The 24,345-nt window shown below is 38.1% G+C and overlaps 1 protein-coding gene across 1 annotated transcript in view; it reads right to left on the minus strand.

The window, feature by feature from the left end:
- Window positions 1–768: 768 nt before the first annotated feature.
- Window positions 769–24,345, minus strand: part of WFS1 (Wolfram syndrome 1 (wolframin)) — a 34,046-nt gene continuing 10,469 nt past the window's right edge. Inside the window, 8 exon segments of the mRNA XM_009328843.1 lie at window positions 769–2,501; window positions 2,503–3,378; window positions 3,380–3,444; window positions 5,105–5,250; window positions 9,056–9,136; window positions 9,782–9,952; window positions 10,760–10,904; window positions 15,141–15,223. Of these exon segments, the coding sequence (XP_009327118.1) occupies window positions 1,652–2,501; window positions 2,503–3,378; window positions 3,380–3,444; window positions 5,105–5,250; window positions 9,056–9,136; window positions 9,782–9,952; window positions 10,760–10,904; window positions 15,141–15,223 (2,417 nt within the window). The 3' untranslated portion in view covers window positions 769–1,651.

The following is a 24,345-nucleotide window of genomic DNA, read 5'->3' on the forward strand; positions in this document are numbered from 1 at the left end:
AAAATGGAACCAGGTAAGCAAAACTATGTCAAAATTTGCATTTACCTGCTACCTTACACCATCTCTTTTCCCCAGGTGGAAACAGAGAGATGGTGGACAGTTTTCAAAACTAGAAGCACCCGGAAGACATGATTCTACTTCACGTATTTTCTAACGGGCTCAAACACGACTACATGGCTGTGGATGGGGGAGGCTTCCGCCCTGCCACGCCAGGGTTGGCTCACTGCCTGGGAACCGGGCAGCACGCCCGTAGGTGCCTTTGGCTTCTTCCCAACTGCAGCCCAGGGTGATGTTCAAGAGGGTGCTCATAGTTGGAGTGCGGCCAAATGCCTCATTATCCCCAAAGTTTCCCCTTCTCTATCAAGGGTTTTCACTGACAACACTCCCCCCCACCCCAACCCCCCAGTGACGACTGACACGCAAAGGCAAATAGGATCTAATGCATCATCAGTGGAAGAGTAGTCTGGGAAATAGCGCGATGTATCTGTGAAATACAGTCATCCAATGGTTAAAAAAATTAGTGAGTCACAATGAAAGCAAGGGTAAGGAGCATGTCTAGGTTTCACAGATACAAAAAACTTCACCTGGCGTACTCCAATTTTATTGCTAGCTTGGAATAACGTGAAGTACAACTGCAAGTATCTCACACCAAAACATTTTAGACATTCTAAATTTTCTAAATTGCATTTTTCAGTGAAAGCTGTTACCAGCCCAACATAAACTGCTCACAATGTCAAAGCATAATGAACAAATGTTGTACCCATTTGATTCAAGTTTGGTTTTTATGTTTATTTGCACAACACAAATCATTTAACAAACATAGTATTTCAGTTTCCACTGTAGACTTCTATGTACTATTTTCAGTTGCTTTGGCTTGTCCAGTACTGGTACCACCTCGATACCAGCCTTACTCTCTGGTGTTTGTCCTTCACACACCAGCATGTATTATACCTTAGTGTCGTATGCGGAGCTATCATAACCAGATCAGAACAAATAGCGTATTTTGTGCAGAATATTTAATGCAAAATGCAATCTTGAGAACTTTTTACAACCTTGCTGGGGTGTGAAATGGTGTGCCCTTTCAAAAAACATTAAAGTCACTATCTTCTGGACAAATAGTGAAACAGTAAGTTCTGTACGCAGATATCACCACCACGTACTGACTGTAAGATCACTTTTTTCTAGAAAATACCAAATAAATACAAGCAATATATGCAACATAAGCTGTTGTCAGCTACCTATTCTAAGTCATGCCTGTGAAAATACAAATGGGCACATTGTAACTATTTAAAGAGCAAAGTGCTTTAACATGGAGCAAGTGAATGCATCTAGTGTCATACCACAGGCAAATATATAGCCATTTTGGACAAAACAGTCTCCATGCAATTAGTCAGCAGCAATCCCCTGCATTCATTTATAATACTAAAGTAGTATATATTCAGTCATATGGGTTTTAAAGTCAGGATACAGTGTGTACACTTACAAAATTCAACCAATGCTCTACATTAGCATACATTTTGTGCATTGCTACAGCAAGGTGGTTTTTGTTGTTGATGGTTTTTTTTTTTTTTAAACCTTTTAAGAAGCCAAACCTTTGGTAGTGTAAATGCAGTGTACACTGAAGATACCACTGAACCAATATGAGAGCTCATTATGCAGCTGACAGGAATGGGAAGAAGAAAAAATCAAAAGCGAATTTAATGGCTTTATGCACTGTGCTCCTCCAGTCATGCTCTATTTTCACATGCCTCCCTGCAGGTAAGAGTTTAGACATGCAATTCAAGCAAGTGATTGCTTTCAGTTCAAAGACAGGCCATTTACTGCCAAGACGACCCTCCAGAATTGTGCTGAATTCAATTATACTTCCTTGCCTCAAGTTCAACAACACTTTTTTAAACTCACTGCTTGCCTTCAGCACAATATCTTTGGTTATATCATCCTCCTCTATAGACTTGGTTCCATTTTTGCTACTGAAAGGCATGCCCACAGTTATTTCAAATTTGTACCGATCAAACATTTTCATGTGGCAGTTATGCTTTGTCAAATACTTGAGACGACACAATTCTTCCTCCTCCAGCGTAACATTTTTGGGGTCACAAAGAGGGTAGGTTTCACCATACAAGCATCTCATCCAATCGCCAATAAAAAGTGGAAGCATATTTATTGCAGATTCTGCACTATTGTCGATTTCTGTCACGCGCACATATTTGAACCGCCCAGTCCATGTCACTCTGTGTCCTTCCAGGTGACTACATAAAATCTGAGTACGTGCCATGTTAGTCTCCTTCCACGACCGGGGTCCGCAGAGGAAAGCATACTGATTCCATGTCAAGGTCGAGTTGTAAACTTTCATTCCCTCTGATCGATACACATAGAACCAACAGAACAACACTACAGCTGTAATCCACACCAGAATGAGTTTCACAATCGAGCTTCGAGTGAGGGATTTAACCATTTCAACTATAGAGAAGTTAACTTTTGTCCACCGTCGGAAAAACAGTACACAAAACCAGAGTCACTACAATTTTCATGAGCTCCAGAGACACAAACCACTTAATGAAATGGATAAGACACATCAGTGCAATCCCTACACCTAGCACTGGGAGTGCAAACAGAAACAGGAAATAACCAATTGACGCACGAATGAGCCCAATGCCAGAGGAGTCCCGCAGAATGACCACAGAGAGTTCGCACCACATGAAGCAGACCAGATATGGGACCAGGTAGCAGTAAGTGCCTTTAAAATTCCGTAGTTGTGCCATTCTAAAGAAAAGATAGAACAAGTACAAAAACAGAAGGCATGGGATGCTTACATTTATCACAAAGAAATGGCCTACAGGAACAGTAAAGAAGGTTTTACCTAAGAATTTCAAGTAGCCAAAATTCCCAGGTAATACCTGCAACAGGGATAAGCAAGCTGCTGCTATCTCAGTCATTAACGCTCTTCGTGTGTAAGGTTCTGCACACGTGCTTAAACTCATGTAACTTGTCACCGTGAAGAAAACTGAGACAGTAGCTAACTCCGAGCATGGTATACAGTCTTTGCTTGCTATAGGGAAGGAAAAAATGACAAAGAATACAGAGAGTAAAAAATAAATGTATGGCTCTAAGTGATTCCATCCAAAGTTCACCTCAGCTTGCTCAACATCTAGGTTTGGTTCAAAACGAAGCAGTAAGTCAGTCAAAGTGCGGAAGTTTTCCCAAGCCTTACTGTCCTGAAAAACTTTCAGTGTGCAAATCACCATAGAAATGAAGGACAAATAGAATATGACTAATGGAATAATGAAGGCAAAAAAATCAATTGTCAGATTACTGATGATAAAGAAAAAGATAAGAGCATTGATATGGTGTGTTGGAACAATGGTAGACAGAAAAAAACTTTGATGCAATATCTATAAGGTATTCTTTAATTTCCATAACGGCATGAAGCGGATATTTTACAACCTGGAAAGAGAGAAAGAAGCATTTTATTTATGAGCAGTTTTGTATCTTTACATCACAGATATTCTTCGCTGAAGCAGTAGCAACCAGTTGTCTAACCTCAGCTGACATGAAAAGATTTATATTTCAGATGAATGTTGCCAATAAAATGAGATTACTTCGTCTGAGATTATTAGTTCTATTTTGATTAACTCAGTCAGATGAAGCTCAGAGGCGATTTTGATTTCAGGAAAGAGGTATTTCATTACCTTTGACACATATAATTAAATGGCTTCCTAGTCAAATATTCTGCTCTGCTAACTTCACACTGAAGATAAACTACATGGCTGCAGTCCTGTACTATCTTAAGTCGTTACTTGAGCTGTGAGTATTGTAGCTTTACAGCACTTAACTCTGCCACTGCTCTGCAAGGATTATGCTATACATTCTGATAGGCGTATACGCTACAGGAAGCGGTGCATTGATTCATATGCACTTACAGGAAGTCTTTACAGCTGTGGTTTATCTTTAAAACAATTCTTCCCAAGCATCTAGGGATGCAGCTGTCAAAATCTGGTTTGTAAGCAGCAGAAGTATCTTTAACTATAATTACTACACATTTAGGGATTCTTTTAACTCCACAACAGTTAACTGTACAGGATCTTAAAATTCTACCTATCTTACGTGACATTTTCCAACACAGTCACCAGACAACAGAGGAACTGCTGGATCAAACCCTCTCCCTATGACCAACCACACACTTTGCATAGGATCAATGAAAAGGTACGGGATTTTTCAAACACATATTCAAATATTGCATCTGCACGTTAGATGCTGCAAACAATCCTCCTTGCCCCATAAAAAGATAGTTTTTATGTTTTCCCAGAACTTAGGCTTTTATATTATCTAGTTCAAGGGAAAGGCCAAGAATGCTTCAGCAAAGATCTATGCATTGCGATGAACTGGGGCAACACGCACAATGACTTGGGCATAAGCTTATTTATTAGTGAAGGTATCCCTGTTCTTCTTCATAAATGCATCTCTTTCAGAATATTAGTATTCAAAAGATTGGAAAGAGATACCCCTCACACCCCCCCCCTTTTTCTGTCACCCCTACTATATGATAATGGACAACAAAATGACAACTGCAACAAAAACTCTCACATCAGCAGCTAGAAACCCCCCTACCTTGCTTCAAATTTATACCAGTATTGAATGCATGCACCTTAAATCAGTATAGAAAACCACTAACAGAAGTTCACTATTCTTGAATTCCTTCATAATAGAACCTTTTTCACACCTCAAGGCTATAGATAATTTTTCCCCACCTGCTTGCTCCTGTTTGAATAAGGAAGATATGAAGCATACAATAACATCTATAATAAAAATACGGCAGTTATGATAGGGACATTTAAATCCTCACTGAGCTGTAATGAAGGTAGATTGCCCTCTTCGAGGGAAAACCTTTATCCCTTTCTCTTAATATAGGACTCATATATATGAAACTGTAAACCTATATTTGAAGTCAAGTCCAAAAAGAAATTATAGTAACAATTCTTGTACTGACCTACATAGACTAAACATCAGCTTTGAATGTGCTCGAAAGTGCAAGTCACCTCTGTCTTGTCTGAAATGCGTAAGTTACGAGCCCTTCAACATAACCTGTTCAGTATTGCCTTTTTACCTTCAGTCGCAGGGGTAACTCTTCAGGAGTCTTCCCTGCCAATTCATCATCTTCCTCTTCCTGCATAATCAGGTTAGATGGGATGATTCCCTTTGCGTACTTCTTGGTAATTTCAACAAAGTCATCCAAAGCAATGAATTTCTTAGCTAAAAGGTAAAATGAAGACTGAGTAAATAGTATCACTACAACACTGTACTGATTATGAGTTGGAATATTAATTTTCTTTCCTGGTATTAAAGAAGATCTACTCTGGACTTCAAAAACCAAACTACTGATAACACAGGCTTACCTCGCAAGTTGTTCCGAGATCTGGGCTGAAAACAACAAGCTGCTTGTGCCAGCAATATATGACTACTCTAAATCTTGTCAGACCAGCAGGTAAGTTTATTATACCATTAAGTAGGAGAACAGACTGAGTGAATGTAACTTATCTGCAAGTATTCCAAGGAAAAAAGACTACTGGATTAGGTCATACAGTTTTAAATAATAGCTATTGTATCTTTGGTAACTTCTTGAGAGAAATCTTTAACTAGCAGCCACATTGAAAAGAAAGAATTGTACAGGAAGAGTCATGAATTATCTGTATGTTATTAACGGAAAAATTGACTTCTGATTTGGCATTTAACAGTCATTTTTCTGAGTTCAGAAGTTACAGACATATAATTATGGGAAATGCCCAATTATTCCTATCTACAAGAATAAATATAGATTATTTACAGTGTATTAATTTAATACGCTACGTGGCTATACAAAGGGCCTCCCCCAAACTGTATCAGCTGTGATCTAAAACAGATAGCCAGCAACAAAATATACTTTGCTCAGTTGTACACAGAGACAGAATTTATCACTCTGCCCTGGAAGATCCTTATCCACTCTTGTGAGTAGAAGCGAGGCAAGAGGTTACTTCCAAAAACTCTAGGGATGCTGCAAGACAGAAGATGATTTATACACTGCTTCAAACTCTTTCCACAGTCAGTTCCTTACATTAGCATGGATTAGCTAGTTTCTATGGTAGACAAGCTTGATGTTGTTTGTAAAGGAGGATAATTAACAGCAACTTTTTTCCATGCACTAAAGCAAATGACATTGCTGTAGATATGAAAGACTTTTGAATGACAAAAATCTGTAACACACCTCCTACACAGTAGGTTTAGCCAGTCGGCTGATACAAAGATATGAAAGCTGGCCTGCTTCGCTAAATTTAAAATCAGAGGATTAGTGGGTTTGAGCCTATTAATTTTTTAATTTTACAAAAACGCTACATTTATAGAAGTTATATATAAATATACCAGAATTTAATATTCAGAACACTGTAGATACAGAACAAAATAATCGTGTCAAGATACCTGCTACAGGAAGAGGGGTGTTAAAAGAGCTCAACAGAAAAACAGCAGCTTACAATCTATCTTTTGCTTTAATCTCACAACATGGATGTTGCCTTTTGATTGCACTTTTACTTTTTTTGTGTTTTTTTTTTCTTCATTGCATGAATCTGTATTTCCCACAATACACCATCTGGCATGCCTCCCAAGAAACAAGAAAGGTTTTATTTTTGCTAACTATTCTTATCATTCACAGACTGTAAGGCGACATTGCTTGGCACAAAGCAATCAGTGAGACTCCTTAGCTGTCTTTGGTGGGGTTCAGATCAAGCCTAATACCAAACGTGTCATCTAAATTTGTTGTCCTATTGGGACAAGAGATACAGTGGTAAGGTAGTCTTTTTGGTGTGGAATCAGCAAGCAGACATGGTTAGAACCTCACAAAAATTCCGTAAGGCACTTTTACAGGACCATGGGACATCCTCAGAGGGAAGGAGTTATTAACTTACTATGTATAGATGGCCTATCCAATGTAATGACATGTATACTCTCAGGCACGCAACAACTGTCCATTGACAATGTCAGCTCTAATCTTCTGTTTATACCTCCATTAAGGATACCCCAGATCACATATCTGGAAACACATATCTGGCTTAAAAATTATCTTCCAAGTATTGTCAATGTATTAAAACTGAAGGAAGAGTCTCCTGCTGGCAAGATAAATGGAGAAAGTCAGTGGATCTGAGAAGTAAATGCTGGAGAGTAACAGCTGTCTTGTTCATCCACGAAAAGATAAAAGCTCTCTAGAGAAGAGGTAACAGCTTAACTCCTACTTTAAGTGTTTGATGAAAACTTTTCGTTTTAAATGTTATTAGTATTTTGTCACCCGAGTGTCTCTTAAATTGATATAAAAAGCGTATGTTGTAGATTTTACTTTATTATTCATAGAATTTTTTCTTCAATTTGGTTATGACAAATTCCCCTGCCTCCCCCATCCGCCGTAGAAAAATATGCACATCAATTTCTGCCTACGCTTACATGTAGGTTCATTTACTCTCCTGTTATTTTATCTGCCATTTAAGCCTTAAAAAAAAAAAAAAAAATTGCCAGTTCCTTTTCTGACACTCTTTGAATTACTGAAGAATCCAGAACAAAATGACTTGCTTTGCACTCACGCTCTATCAGCACGTGCTAGTTCAGCTAAGGGATGGAAAGAACACTAGTGTCATCCATTAAGCACCAATGCAACATAGCTCCAACGAGCCCAGATACATCTGCGTTACAATACGATGACCGGACCATGAAACACAACAGTCTTATCCTTGAAGAACTACTTCTAGTTTTCCAGAAGCGGCAAACGAGTCACAAGAACAGCTGACCTACTCTCACGGAAGTTTTGATAGGACCACTAGCTTGGTCTCCAAAATACTATTTCTCCCTGCCACCTACTCCTTCACTTACATACACATGCACGTGTCCCTCCTCCTCTTTTACTTCTGTGAAAGTTAATGTAAAACTGAAATACTCCATTTTTCTTAGGAATGTTATTTTCAGAAGTCACCTGCGTAATGAATACAATCCTCGAAGGTAAAGGCCAAACTGACCTAATGAAATGTCAATCTAATCTTTCAGGGACTTTAAACCTGCAAACCCCCAGACTTGGCTCACTAATCCCCTTATGATGCTTTAGTTACACATATTCTCAACTATAGATGTATTAATAAGTAATATGCTTTGCAACATTTAGAAATGCTCTTCAAGAACTGATCTAGACTGCACATGAACTATTTCATATGACCTACTGCATTTCAAGAAAATGAGATTTTCCCGACAATGATTAATCGAACCTGATGTTAGATAACGTTCTTGAAAAAACTACACATGCTGCATTGTTTAGAATGCATTTTCTTAATCTAATAATTTGACTTCCCTCCTGAAGGCCCAGCAGCATAGCAGCATTTGTTAGGTATGCAGGGCTAGGGAGAACTTTATTTCAAGTCCAACCCCCCACCCTCACCATACCTTACAAAACTCACAGATTTGGGTCTACAAGTCTGACCCTGTGTGTGTTCAGTAGTTTAATTCTCCCCACTACATGAACTAAGCTGCCCCTAAAGTTATGAAAAGAGTATCTTGGTGCATCCGTCCTATATCAATCTTGAACAAATATGAAAAGACAAACATTAATTATAAGGGAATGGCAAACAGAAGCAAGGTAAATAGAATGAGGGATTTGTCTGCATTAAGTGGTTGCATAATTAATTCCCTTATTGTAATCAGAAAGCTTAGTACAGTTTAGAACTAAAAAAACCGTTATTGAAAGTGCAAAAATTTTTTTGCTGAATAGACTGGTAAGCGCTGAAAGGGCAGGAGTATAAATATAAGAAATGACATGCAAACTCCTCTTAGTATACTAATCACTGACAAGTTCACTGCAAGCATGATGTCTTGTGTGAGTTCACATGCAGATCAGTTATTTACCTTGCACATACAATAAATTGACTCTATCTGTTTATAGCAAAATCCAAACTTGCTATACATTCTTACTCTGGCAGCGCAAAATTGTTTAGCAAAACAAAACAGAAACCAAAACCACAGGCAAAAATTGAGAACAGCAGCATGCACTCACATTCACTGCTCACTAATCGCTCCAGCATTCTTCTCTGCTTCTGTACCGACTTTGGGACCGGGCCAGGTTGCTTCTCAGCATCTGGTTCAGTAACAGAAGTTTATGGAAAGTCAAAGCAGTCAATTAAAGCGATCAAACAATAACTGGAATGTTCTTTAAGCTGCAATATCTGGAGAATGGTATTTCTTCAAAGTCAGGAAAAGACAAATATACATATAAACAGGTAAGAAGTGGCTATATAGCTTTCTACACTGCTATTACTATATTAGAAAAGGGAACAGCATTGACATAGCTAACACATACCGCTGTAATGGCAGAGTGAGCCAGGTGTTTTGAAGACTGGGTTTGTAAATTGAAATATCTAGTAAGATATCATCAGGATGACTGTTAAGGAAAAAAGTCAAACACAGCAAAGCCATAAAAGATTTATTTTCCAAAGACAGCGAGTGTCGAATGAAGATATTTTTAATATTTGGTCCCTTGAATGAGTGCTTAACTGAATCACAGCCTACAGCAAGAGCTGGCGGGCCTTTATGAATTAACTGTATTGGTCCAGAGAACACAGTTATTAAAAGAGAGTTAGAGTCATTAACACTGTTACTTTTTCTTAAGTAGATTATACTTTTACCTCATGCCTGATTGTTTGTAAAGCACTTTAAGTTTCTAGCTGTATTCTGCCTCTAAGTATATATTTTATCAATACCATAAATCAGTTCATAAACAAACCTTCATTGTCAACTTGCCCAACATTTTCCAGTAGTTCAGAAACTGCTAATTGCTGCTTCTTTTTGGGGTTTAATTTCCAATACATGACTAAGGCAGCTTTCCTCACAGCTCTCTCCAAATCAGTCTCAGATGATAATTTTTTCACTTCTTGCTCGTTCTCAGAAGTGATGCCTCAAGAAAAGAAAAATACATTAGATACTATTATCCCACACCCATGCAGAAACGACAGATTTGCCCACAATTCATTTTTCTCAGTTGAGTCTGAAACTTCTCAAGTTTCATTCACATCTTGACCACCTAAGTAAATGACTCAAATGCCCTTCTGTGCCCATTGTTTATCAAAATCTAATCACATTGCTTAAGTGTAAACTGTACTTCAAAGCCTGTGCAAGACATGCATTATCTTTATGTCTTGCTTCGACTTTTGAAGTACAGCAGTTCAGGCAAAAGGTGGTGCGGATATGCTTGTGACACGTAAAAGGCAGCAAGAATTTAATTGAAGTTTTTTTTTGTTTTTTATTTCTTTAAATAAGAGTTCAGATAGTTGGCAGATGAGGGGAGACCCTTCCAAGTGTGGGAAGTAGCATGAAGGAAGATGTGAATCTTGAAGTGGGAGAAGACAGCGAGAAAGACCGATTAGCACAGAGGTTGTAGAGGAGTGAAAGAATGAAACAACAGGAGATATGTAGGTGGTGTGTGGTTATACATGACCTTCACAGTCATAGAAAAGAAGCTTCAATGAAAGGTGGGGAGAGGAAGAATGAGCATGAATTCCATGAAGGAATTCAAGCAAATAATTAATATAAATGCTTTTACGAGCAATATCAGTAATTAATGCTTTTTAAATTACCTATTTGAACATGCTGTCAGCAACCACTCACATAATTTTGCCATGATCATTTTTTTCAGTGTTAAAATGCATATAGTATTATTTCAGATAAAGTAGGAAGCACAAGCAAAAAGTCTGATGACCTGTACCTCTTCTGTCTGCCAGGCATCTACGCAACAGTTTGACAGCTTCTCTTCGGCCCTGCTTAGCAGCAAGGATGAACCAGTCAACCGCACTACAATTGTTAAGTTCTTCATCCTCCTCTTCTGCTAATCTTAAGAAGTGTTTCCCCACCTAGAGTAAGTGGGGAACAGAATTCCTTCAATTACTGAAATATACTCTATTCTCGCTCTCTGTCTCTCTCCTCCCACCCCCTGGAACTCAGCTAGAATAAATTCTCTCTGAACAAAAGGTCAAAACATTTACTCCTAACACTAAAGAACATAGCTGTAAGTCGATCTTCTGCAGAGAAAGATAAGTTTCCAGAACTGGAAGCAAGATGGAATCGCAACACATCTGGCCAGGTCAATGAATTCATTGCCATTGGTCTTCAAGCATCTAGCAGGATCAGGTAAAGCTCCCAGTGTTAAAAGTTTTCTTGAATTCTAAAAGTTTTCTTGAATTCTTTTCCTCCTATAACAAGGGTCAGACAACACTGCTAGCCTCATTTTAGAAACAGAAAAATTAAGTGTAATACCCTGGTGCCCGTGACATTCAGAAATTCAGATGAAGTTAAGGTATTGACAAAACGCCTTGACATGGAAGGAGGCTTCAACAGTGAAATCTCTGACTCATAGCAGTTTAGCCACCAAAGGTCAAAGCAAACTCATGATTAATTAGTGAATGGAATAAAACTAATACTGCTTAAGCATCAAGCAATTTCAGTGATATAGCCTGTAAAACCCCTCCTATTTAGGATTACAGAAATTATGGAGCAGTTGCCTGCATTATTGTTTTACAGATAAAAAAAATCACCTTTTTTCTTCCTTCTATAAAATTGAAATATATGGTAATATACTAGTAAATATATTTATGCAATAGCATGAAACACTTCTGCTTATTATATCACAAGGTAACAAAATGTTAAATGGCAGAATGTGGCCAAAACTACTGGACATTTTATCCGCGTGCCTGGAGAGGCTGGGAAATGCTTTTGCTTGGTTCACTGCACTCCTCCTCTCCCCACTGTTACTTCAGTTATATTCTAGGAGTAATTAATGCAATACCTTAAGACTATAGCTCCACAGTATTATCTGCTAAAAAAACCCTATTTGACAGTTTCTCTGAAACTTTGCCTTTGGTATTACCACTAAAGGTGACTAAAGAAAATACATATGAAAGACATTATTCCCATGTAGATAAAACACACTGATATCACCAAAAAGATCTTTTTCTTCCAGTAAAGGTTAGGTCTCCAGTCTTGCAGCTGGTTTCATACACCTAAATGGGTGCTCCAACAACTTCTACATAGATAGTTATTGGGTAAACATCATATTGATTAAACCCAAAGTACATACACAGTGAAGCTATCCAAAAACATACAGAAATAAGAAAAAAAAAGGACTAAGCAATCCAAGTCAGAACTAAACAATGATTACAATGTCATACCAGAGTTCAACAAGCAGTGCACAGATATAGTGGCAGATGAAGAAAAGAGCATGAGAGACAGAAAAAAAATTCAAAGTTTCAGCAACTGCCTGGTAATTTATCACCCAACTGCAGATGTACCTTCAGCTATTTATTTCAGAAAGGAATTGCTTGAACAAGCTACATGGTAAATAACATCCTCTGACAAGAACAGCTGTTTCTTGAGCATGTTTATATTTATAGCCCTTGAGATTCTGAGCAAAGCTTCAAGAGTAGTAAATGCGGCTCTTAAGTTTATAAGGATCTCTTGGACATAGAAATTCGTATTGAAACATAAACTAGCAGATTATGGAATTAGTCATATTGCACAAGGCTACTGCACAAGCAGAATGATAACGTAACACCTGTTTCATGATAGAAGTGGTTTTTGGCTTGCCTGTGGGTTTTTTTTAATTGTTTGTGGTTGGTTTGTTTTGTTGTTTGTTTTTTGGGGGGGGGGTTTTTTTGGGTTTTTTTTGGGGGGGGTTTTTGGGGGAATTTTTTTTTTTTTTTTTTTTTTAAGTTCACTGTTAAGATTTAACCATCTACCCCCTACAAAAAAATCCACAGAACCCACCCCCAAAATCTGAGCAACCAGAAAATATTTCCCTTTTTTTGATTATAAAATGACAAGCTTTTTTGAGTATGTTAGAAGTTTTGGTAGCAAAAAACCCCACCTCCAAGTCCCATTACAAACATGAAGGCTTTCCATCTTTCCATGAAATACTACTGGAAGGTCTACCAGCTCCCTCCAAACAAGCCCTGTGCAAGGGCCACCTTTCAACTGTCATAGCAAAGCTCCTACACGGAACCACATGAAGATGGCTGCAAAGCTCTGGCTTGCAGCAATCAAAGGAGAAAGAACTGATGGGAAAAGGTGTTAACCTCAGATTTGCCATTTCAGTAATCAGGGATTATCTCTTTCCAATGAGCTGAAACTGTGAAATGAAGTCATAGTTGGTAATGGCTTAACACAGATCTTCATACTGTACTTCTCTAAAGGTTGCTCTCACCTGTGGGCTTTGCTAACTGAGGTGGTTATCTCAAGCAGTCCCCTTGCAGACATCCTCCGGTTAAAGACACAGAGCTGCCTTTTCTCCATTACCGAATTCCAGCTGTGGGTGTCTCATTTACATAATTGCTGTACAGTTATTTCTCAATAAAGAAACTACATAAAGCTACGGTAATACAGGTTGACAGCCACTCAGAGTGCATTTATTTCCATAGGCATTGCAGGATTATTTTTGAATAAACTCATAGTAATAACTACAAGCCAGTGAACCGAGTGATTTCTTGTGTTTGACTTCGTAATTCTTAGCACACAGCACAACAGTGCCATCTCAGCCTCTCACTTGTACTGCTGCAAAGGTAAGAAATAAAAATAGATTTTTCTAACTGATTCTAAAGGGACATATTCAACAATAGAGAAGAAATATATTTTTGTAGGGTTTTAAAAACCAAAAGTTAATTCCCTCTCCGCAAGTCACAAGAAATTTGATTGCATAGAAAAGAAATTACTATTCGGGGTTCCTTTTCAGGCAGTCAATTCATCCTGAGTGCATACTGAAGGAAAATTGAATGCTGGATCTCTTTACGACAAGAATCCTATTATTGTGTGGGAATAGAAAGTGTACACAGTTAAAGAGCTACAGGAAGGGAGTAAAGGTGGAATGAACTGAGAAGGATAAAAAATTATTATTTATATACATACAAATGAACACATCATAGGCTTAGATTACATAAGGTATTTCTTACTCAACTGGAAGTTATGTCCTGAAAGAATATTTATGGGGTTTGCTTTCTTTTGTGTGGAGGAATAGAGCCAAAATGTGGATTTTACAGCAGCGATTCCCTCAAGGCTAAAGCTTCATCCTCCACAAAGCCACCGGCTGTTTCAAAGGTGAGGAATTTGTTACTGTCTCGCTACAACTCCAAGGACAGCCTGCTCTCAAACAAGTTGAGATGAAGTGGGGAGTGAGCCTGGCATTGCCTTTTTTTTTTTTTTACACCAGCTTTAAAAGGATTACTTTCCCATCCCCACCTTTTATTTTTATTTGCAAAAAGAGTGGTGATCCTTGGAGAAAAACCCAAACCACCAAAGAGCATGTAGGAGACCATAACCACTCCCTTTTGCCATCAAAGCTGAAGCTGGAAAAAAATGCTCAAGTAAAACACTAATCAAGTTAGACACAAAGGGTTTTACCTTCTAAATAATTTTAAGCTATTTATACTAGACCAATACACCAGACAACGGAATGCAGCGGAAAACTGGTACAATTTTTCTAAAACCTAAGGGACACCTAAAGTGCTAATACATACAGGGACAGAACTGCCATTATTAATTCAATTATATCTGCCATTACAGAACTAAACATAGCTAATTTCAATAATCAAGGAAAGGCTTCTTTTCTAAAATGTGTTAATTCAACAGAGAAATGGTGTAAGAGCAAAACATCAACCAACCTCTGTTCCTGCTAAAGCACCTCAATGGCAGTTTCTTCTACAGAGTCCAGCCTAAGAGTCCTGGTACCTTTGCATATAGTGCAGTGCTGAACCAACAGCACTTAATAGTCCCTATCTGCACACCTCCACAGGTAACTCTTTGGCACATGCTTTTAAAAAAAGCAAAAGCAGTTGTGTACCTTCTCCATGCTCTCAGCCTACCCTCCCCATTTTCACAGGCATCCTAAAGGCTTACTCAAGAGCTGGACCTGAAGCCAGTAACACTCCCAAGCAAGCAGCATTTCTCGAGGCAGAGAAACCATCTGGCATCACCTTTCTTTGATTAGTTTAAGAGCAAAACAGATATAGTTCAACTAAAGAAGAGATAATAGTTCTGCAGCAGACAGTGCTATTTTTGGAATTAAGAGCAAACAAGACTGGACAAAGAACATATAAAATTACCTCCGTTTGTGCTTTTGGTTCTCCACCTTTGGCCCTCTCAAGCAGTTCCTCAAAGAGCACTTCAGGTTCTTCCTGCATGCCCTCTATAAATTGATAAAGAAAATTGTTTACTAGCAATATTTGAAAGTATTTTATAAATCACTGCTAGATGTGGTTGAAGAATTAAAGGATTATATCTAAAAAATTCACACGGGTGTTTTGCAAGAACAGTGGAAATGAACTCATTACAATATTTACGCTCCACCTCAGTGTTGTACTTCAGCATGTTTACCATTACTTGTTACTTGGTACCTGCCACAGGATGACACATACAGTTTACAGTTTCTCATTTATTTCCAGAGGATTCATTTCTCAACAGAAGAATATTCATGACAATAAATATGAGCACATGTGGAACATGTAGTATGGATCAGCTTTTGTACTATTACTATTCTTACCCTTGATAGCACTCCAGTCTTTCGCCTGGCAGCCTCTTTATTTAGTAGTGAAGCCTTTTCAAGAGTTTTGAAAAATTAACCAGCCTTTAAAACATGTCCAGCATATTTGAAAGCTCAGCTCCTCAGTCTCTGGAGCACACAGAAACTAACAATGATTACACCTTATAAACCTCACTATTTTGTGCCCAGCTCCACACTGGCACCTAATTTTTTCTCCTTTCCTATCTACTGTACACATACAGACTGAATTTTTTTCTTCAAAAGCATCATATTGCTCCACCAGTCAATTGTAAAGAAAAAAAATCTTGAGAGCTTTATCTGACATCCAGTGTTTGTAAATAATGTCATGCTGCGTGCTACTTGATGAATGAAGAGTAAGTTTAATGGAAAAGCTGACAAAGGCCAGAACTGCTACTTTTTATGAGAAGAGTTCTCGTAAATTAGTTTGGAAGAATTTTAAGAAGAAAAATCAATATAACTTGTACGATTTAAGTTGGGTAGGCGTAAGAAAGGACAACAGACCACTAATTCAGAATAACAGTTTTACCAGCCAACATAAACCCGTGGCTAGAAAGGAAGAACTTTCACTTTTTTACTTTTACTTTTTGTTTTACTTACTCAACAGTAAGTGCCAAAGCTTGACCCGTATGTGCCACATTACCCTGCAAGGTCACCGAACACACCGCGATGCTTGGTAGCTACGTACTGAGGGCACACACAGCATGAGAAAGTACAGTTGAGAAGAAAGTTTCCAAACATAGGAAACGGACTGAGAGAAGCTTTCTGGCATCCGCTCAAAGTTACAGATTTCAGCCTCTGCCTAATACAATAATAATGCAAGGCAGCAATAATGTAAGAAGCTGGTAAGCAGTACCACTAGCTGAGATGCCATTTAGTATCAGTTCTTTTTCAAAAGGTGGGAGAAGGAGAAATAAACCCGATTCCAAATAATCTCCTGAAGAACAGGGCTACTTAACATTCTTTAACATCCCTGGTACTGGGACTATTTCCAAACAAGAACAGGCTACAAGCCAACACTTTCGTTATGTATGTGGATATATTTTAACAAGAGCAAACCATGAAGTAAGTTTTCTCCTTCACAATGCCACAGTTTTGTCTGCCAAGCTCCACTTAGAAAAATACTCATGCCAGATTATAGCATGTTGTCTGGCTAAACAAGGCACATAATGAAAAATAATTTTCATTTAGTACTCGGTCTCTTCAGAAAGCTGTAAAAATATTATTGTAAAATAGGCAAACATCATCCCAGCAAAATTAACCACTTAATCTCCTTGCTCTGATATATAACCAACAGGAGTGAACTCTAAACAAGTCAGAAGCCTGTTTTCCAGATGGCACCAGTCACACCAAGAGACATCACTCAGGGGCTTTCTGCTTGCAATAAACAAGAAGTTAAAGGAAAGAGCATATTGTTTGAAAGAAACATAATATTCATCCATCTACTACCCCACTGAAATGAAAGAAGTTGGGCAAGGCAGTACTTTTCTGTTTCTTCCTGTGCCTTCGCGTTCATTAACTTCTTTCGCATCAAAATTTCAGCAGCATCAGTCTTGGCTACAGATTTTTTTTCTGTTCAGGCTTTTCTACACGTCGAGATGAGACCACCACAGATATTTCGGTATACTCTGGATAAATCAATATAGGAGGCACCATCCAGAAGTTAGTGTTTGGTAATTAAGTGGAATTTTACACACCCACATAAAAAAGCAAACTATAGAAAGCAGTTTGCTAAACTGATATAAGCCCTATTAAGAAGAGTGGTTCTCTGGCAGCTTATACAGGCAAAGTGGCTTCCCTTCTCTTCTGCTCCACTTGTGACACATAGGAGCATGGCATAGCTCTGACACCTTCCACCTCTTGCTCAGATGAATGTTTGTTAGATAAGAAAACTTATTACAATAGAAAGCTGTAAAGCATTCCAAGTTTGCTTCTTCAACATCAGGATATAGTTACTTTATTGTAATCACATTGCAGATTAACACGTACATACTGTTCTTTGCAAAGATGGTAAAAAAAAAAGAAAAAAGCAAAATTAAAAATGTGCAGCCTTATGGTCCAACTACCACCTTCACTGAGAAAAGAAAATAAAACGTGCTGGTACTGCAGCAAACTTACTGAAATGTTTGTTCTAACAGAGCTGATTGCCAGGGAAAACAGCTTTCTGCTGTTATTTTCAACCTACTGACCAATCCCTCCTGCCCACTTATCACTTCTATGTACTCTCACGTGACCTACAAATATAAATAAAAGACAGTTAATTAAAATTTCGTCTGTGGGTTGGTTCTGTAGTTGTAGGGCAAGGGCGGAAAAGCAGGTTGTGGAGTGTTTTGCAGATCAAATTTAGAATAGCTTAGTATCATAGTGTTCCCATAACTGGCAATATTTTTCCTTTGCTTAAAGGATAAGCAAGAGGTTAAGTAAAAAGATAAAGCGTGAACAACTCAAGTTTCATGGCTGACATATCAATTTACTTTCTCATAAAGTATTTAGGTCAGCCTCTGAAGGTAAAAAGTCCAAAACACAGTCAAAGCGTGTTTTGGAACAGGGATGGACAACACATACTTTCTTTCAATTCAAGCTCAACACTAGAACAAATACTATACAAGAGTAAACGCACCCACCATTAAATTACCATAAAAAGTGGTGGTGATCTATAACTTATCACCCTTGTTCTTAAGCGTGTTTTTAGTCGGAAAATGTCTTGATGCGTATTCCTCCCACATAAGAGTACTGCAATGGAAATGCTGTCAGTAGAAGCTTTTATTTTCCAGCTTTGCTAAAAACTCATGTCTTTTTAATGTCAAATTTTACTCTGTCTTGAGTATAAAAATTTCCAGAAGAGAAGAACATTCATCTTACAATACTTCATGTATCTTTTATGACAATTAAAATAGACTTCACTAGCTGTTGTGTGTCAGGTGCGTTTATATAAGCCAATGAAGTCTATCAGTTATTCAAGGTTCACAAGCACCGCAGTCATTCAAATGACAGGCAAGCGAAAGCACACAAGTTTTAGGTGGCACGTAGCATTCATATAAGAAACAAATTAAGACAGAACAGGGATGTGAAAGCATGGTTAGTACTTAATATTTGGCTGTAGTTCCTACTCTGCCACCAAGACCCTGTGTCAACCTTAGTTCATCATCAGGCTGCTCTGTGGTTCAGTTCCCAATTTAGTTAATTCTACCTTCAGAGAGACGGGTCATTCAACACAAATTATTCTGTGGATACTGGAACAATGACATTATTAATCAAATGTTAATGTTTTATTTTTATTATTCTGCATGATTAAGTCTTAAGCTTAAGATATGAAATGATACGGTATCCTTTCATTTTCTTGGTTCCACTCAAAAAAAAAAGTGGAAGAAAAAAATTATTTGTGATCTGCAAAGGATGAAGCAGATGTAGTTCCGAGTCTGCTGCATTTATGTCCTCATACTACAGAAAGCATCTGAACCTCTGAAGGGCTGCAGAAATATCCACTTTTGAAATTCAGGCTTTTCATTTAACAGGTTAAAGCTGTCACTTAAAACCTATTAAAGCACTTATTAAAAAAGACTCAGTAGAATGAAATTGATAAAGAGCTGGATGCATTTCACAGTCATATACAGCATTTAGAAGAGTAAGCTAAACCTGCATATTATTAGCTGATAGACTTCAACAGGCGCTATCAAAACATTACTAGAGTAATTTCTGTTTACTAGTAAAAAGTACGTTTTACAGCTCCAGGAAAAATACTCAGAATATAGAAGTCTAAACACAGCTGTTTAGTTTTCATCAGCCTGTTTACAACCTACCTATATAAAGACTACTATTTACTTTCTGAAACTTTACACATTACTTGGCACATTGACGTAAAGTAAGATTCCAGCTTTGCCTCTATAGGCTTAAATAGAAATTTAGCATTCATTTCAGCATAGGCAGGCATTTTTACTGTTTCTGTTAGGTTTTGATCAGAAATAGGAAATGTTGCAAAAGGCAACATTTCATTTTTTTAAAGAATGCTATGCAATACTATGTTAATACTATGTTAGGATGCACCTTACCTTACCTCTGAAATTCAGCAATTAAATTGACAAGAAGGCAGTTAATCCGTAGTAGGGGATTAGTCCAAGTGAAATTGCAAGATATCACTGCTCAAAATCTTTAAGTCACAAAAGGAAGATGCCGTCATTGATTAAATAACACGTATAAGCCTCATCTTTGGACTACATCAAGGATTAAAACCCAACAAACTCTTAAACATTCATAGAAGGTTTGAAGAATGGATTTACACAATCTAGATAAGAAATCTTTTCAATGCAAAAGGTTTTATAGACAACCAGGGTACGCTGTGGTTGCCATAAGATTTCCTTCCCAGTATTCTAGCACAAATCAGTGATGGATGCAACAGATTCCCAACCTTTCCAATACCCTTAACGTATACAACTGAAACATCGTGTATGTATCATTGTAGTTAGGTCGACTTGTTGCAAAGTGTCTGATGATATATTTAGCAAAATGTTTTACACACACATTAGACAAACATTGTTTCACAAAAAATATTTTTAAAAAATTTTAAATTACACTGTGTATGACACTTCCATTCATGAATTCTAAAATATTTGAAGGCACATAAATAACAATCAGTTCACATAAGGAAAGATTTTTAGTTGCACGTATACATACAGAATGTATTACACACACACATCCCCATCATATAAAACAACCTTAATTTTTTAAGTGCTCTTCTAACCACTAGGAATCACTGCCTTCCTTAAAAAAACTCCAAAAAAATCTATTAAAGTTATTTCATGCAGAAACTGTCAATAGAGTGCATGTCGAATAATAAAAGTCTTTGTTGATTTACTTTCCTACCAACACAAACACATTAAAGCTCTCAGCAGAGTGGATTTACCCAGAACAAGGGAGTTTTAGCACCCTGCCTGCTATTATCACCCCCTGGCCAGGTGCACACAGCTCGCTCTTCTTAGGTCACAGCTACAGCACCTGAATTCCAGATAAAACAAGAGGAGAAAGACCATGAACAAGGAATACCAAAGCGAAAAATTGGTATTTTAAAGGATCGCAATCTCCTACGCCTTTTGAGCTTAAGATCTTATTTGTTCATGCAGTTATTGGGGGCCAGCCCCAAGACAGTTATGTTATCGTGCACAATAAATAATTTTTTACACAAACACAAGCCAGGCACATCCAAGTGCTTTGAACAGTGGAAACCTAATGAGAACAGGATAAAAGGAAAACTGAAAGCATTTTCTCAGACAGGAAGCAATAATGAAGACAAAGTATTCATTTGAAATACATAAGTTTAAAAGAAATTACAGGTTTTACAAGTGAATGTTAAAGCTGCGTGGAAACTCTACTGAACAAAAGATTAATGCCTTAAGCAACACCCACACTGAGTGTACGAAGGAAACCTGTACGCCATACATACTTTATATGATCACGACTACAAGCATTCATTTGGGCTCAGAAAAGAAAGTGACAGGGACATGCAGGAGGAGGAAGAAAAACCCCATGTGTTGGGGAGAATAAAGGATTTGAGATGACAAGATACGAAACAAGATTTCTGGATTGGCCTTCCCATTTTATTAGTAGAGCAAGTGTTCCTGAAGTGACTGAAAAAAGTCAGGAGGAGTTAAGCGTACGCACAACACATCTGATATGTTCAGTCCTAGCCAGCGGTAACACTTCCAAGCTCACCGAATACACACCTAGAGAAGTACATAAACTTTTTCACCATTTCATGCAAAGATTTGACAGTTGCCGCAGATGAAAATTGCTATCAAGGTGGCCTAGCAAAGTGGGTCAAGCAACAGTAAGTCATCAATCTCACAAATGATATTGCAAGTTTTAGCGGTTTTTAAATACAGGATTTTAAATGCAGTTGCCTTGATCTTTTGTTTGAATAAACACAACTAAGACACTCTGAGAAAAGTAAGAGCAGCAAAAGGCCAGAAAACAGCAATAATGACCTCAACCTACCTCCCAGAAAGTATCACATTCAAGAATGATATCAAGGTAAGATTTTAATACATTTAATAAATAACTTCATGAAGTAACTAATCAGAGAAACCAGAAGACAGAATACAATTTTTGCTTCTAATTCAGCAGTGCACAGAACCTAGTTTAAGAGGATAGTGAGCCACTCTGTAACAGCAAGTTAGATTTAGTACCCAGATAGGAGTGTCAGAAGCAAAAAATCTGCTACAGTCGTATTTAAAAGCAAAGCCAGATTGGGAAAAAAGAGGAAAAAAAGTTCTTAGAAATAAGAATGCATCCTTGTAAAGCTAAAGTCATGCCAAACCAAAGAAAAGTAGAAAAAACAATGAATTGAAAACATATACCATGATAAATGAAGAGAAAAAGGTCTGGAGAACAACTCAACGCAGAATGTGTTACTACATTTTATGCCTTTTTCAAGCACACAAGGAGCATCAAGCTTAGCAGATTACTGGACCTACAGACAGTTCAAGGGCAATTGAGTATTTGAAAAAACAGAAGGCTGCAGTAAAATAGATCTACTAAAACATGGGGGCTTTTTCCCTGCCTGGGAATAGCGTTGAGAAGCTCCTGTGCAGCAGTCTCAAACACCTTCTTTTAAAAAGAAGCTATGATTTCTTTTAATTGAGTTTAAAACTGTAGTTTCTCTTAGTTGTTTATCCAAGTGTTCTATTGAAGTATATACTGCAGCGTGTAGCCTCTCACTTAAAACTGAGAAATGGAAATCTGCAAGTACGATACCAGAGAGTTCCGTGATAACAGAGACCATTAAATCTGATACACATACAAGGCAAATACATAGAAGAAAAAAAAAATCATAAGCCTGTGGAGGGGGCAAAAAAAGATATACTGGGTAAAATCAGCAGATGCTGTGTAAAAAGCCTTGACATAGATGTCCCTGAAGGAGTCAAAGGGTTGGAGGGCAGGCAGATCCAGCTGGTATTTCTATCTCCAAAGGCAGTAAGGCTTCTCACAGAAGTCCTCTAAACAAATTAGAACATACATGGGTATTAGGCTGTTACATGGGTAAGAGATTAAGAAATAAAAACCAAAGAATAGAAATACACAGCTCACTTTCTCCCAGGAGAAAAGAGTATCAGTTTAGACACGCAGGGATATACAATAAAGCCTCTATTATTTAATGCATTTATGTGTGAATAGAAAAAAAAAAGGGGGGCTAACATGGACATGACAAAGTCTGTTGATGATCCTGTGTTATTCAGGCCAAAAAAACCCACCTCAGAATTGATTACTACAAAAAAACCAAAACAAAACAAAAAACCCAAGCCAAACCCAAACAAAACCTGAAGAAGGATTTCATGACTGATTAAGTGACAAAAGGCCAGATGAAATGCAGTAAATGCAAAACAAGAATGTCACGTCCCACCTAGGAGAAGGGGAGAGTGACTAAGATCTGCAAATCCCCTCCATTTGGATTAAGGTGAAATAACACTCAAGGTCCAAAAACAAACTCCAACTTTAATGGCACGAAGACTTCTATAAGCATCAACCCTCTATGTCTTAATATATAATACAGGCTAAGCGGCTTTGTGAGGAGTTGAGGTAGGCCTTGTATTGCCTAACAACATCAAAAACAGAGAGCGAGAAGGGGGAGGCGGAGAGAGAAAGAGAGAACTGGGAAGCAGGAGAGAGGTACAGAGAGAGAAAGAAATCACCAGTCCTGGATCCAGCGTTGGACCTGCCAGCCGCGGGGTGTCGGGTGGAGAGTGTCCCCCTGGAAGCTCACGTGCGCCCCTATTTATTGGCTCCAGCCCAAGGTTTCTAGAGTCTTCTCTCACCCCAGCTCCAGGAGTGGTTGAGCCATTAGTCAGTCAAGGAGAGTGACACCGGGCCCCTCCCCGTGGCTGGCTTCTGGAGCTTTCCGCGGGGCATTGTCTGTGCTTACAGTACAGCCATGTGGGCCTCGTCCCTTACAGAGAAGACACCTTATCACTGTGTGTACAATGATAAGCTCTGAACTATTACCACTCAGAATAAAACCTTGGAGTTGTAACACTGTTTTATGAAAAAAAAAACCAAACAGCTCAGTGCGAGTAAGACACTATTATCAGGGCTTGTTAACCTGAGGAGGAAACTGAGGAGAATGACACTAGACATATGAAGAATTTGCAAAATGGAGAAGGTAAACAGAGACTATTCAATGTCTTACCAAATCCACAACCTAAAGGGCATCAACAGGTTAAAAGTATTTAGCCAATGCCAAATATGAGTTTAAAAAGCAACTGGACAAACCAAGGGGAGAAGAAAAATCCCAGAAAGCACTACCAAATACGAAGATCTCACCACTGAGCAATGAAGTCTCTAGGCTGCAAGGTGCTGAAGAATAATATTCTGAGAAGGAAACAGCTGCCATTGAACACCTTTAACATCTCAGTAAAATATGAATAATTCAAATAAGGACAGCACTGGCATTGTATTTAGAAAAAGCTCCCTGACTCTTACAGGCATGCTGTAAATAATAGCGTAAAGGATTTTCATGAAAAAGATAACAAGAATCTTGAACCTGAAAAAGTCTGTCACCATTCAGGTCCTCCAATATTAATACTGAGCACTGACAGCAACTTCTGGGATCCTTCACACACAGTTCACAAACTGTTAACACTCCAGTGTTAGTTCAGGTAGAAGAAAAAGCTAGATGGCATCCAGAGGAAGAAAAACTGCACTTCGTAGTTTCATCAGCTTTATCCAGTAAGCTCTCTACTTAATGTAAGTGGGTTTTGTAC

This window comes from Pygoscelis adeliae, unplaced genomic scaffold (assembly GCF_000699105.1).
Source record: "Pygoscelis adeliae isolate BGI_AS28 unplaced genomic scaffold, ASM69910v1 Scaffold66, whole genome shotgun sequence".
In the NCBI taxonomy this organism is placed as follows: domain Eukaryota; kingdom Metazoa; phylum Chordata; class Aves; order Sphenisciformes; family Spheniscidae; genus Pygoscelis; species Pygoscelis adeliae.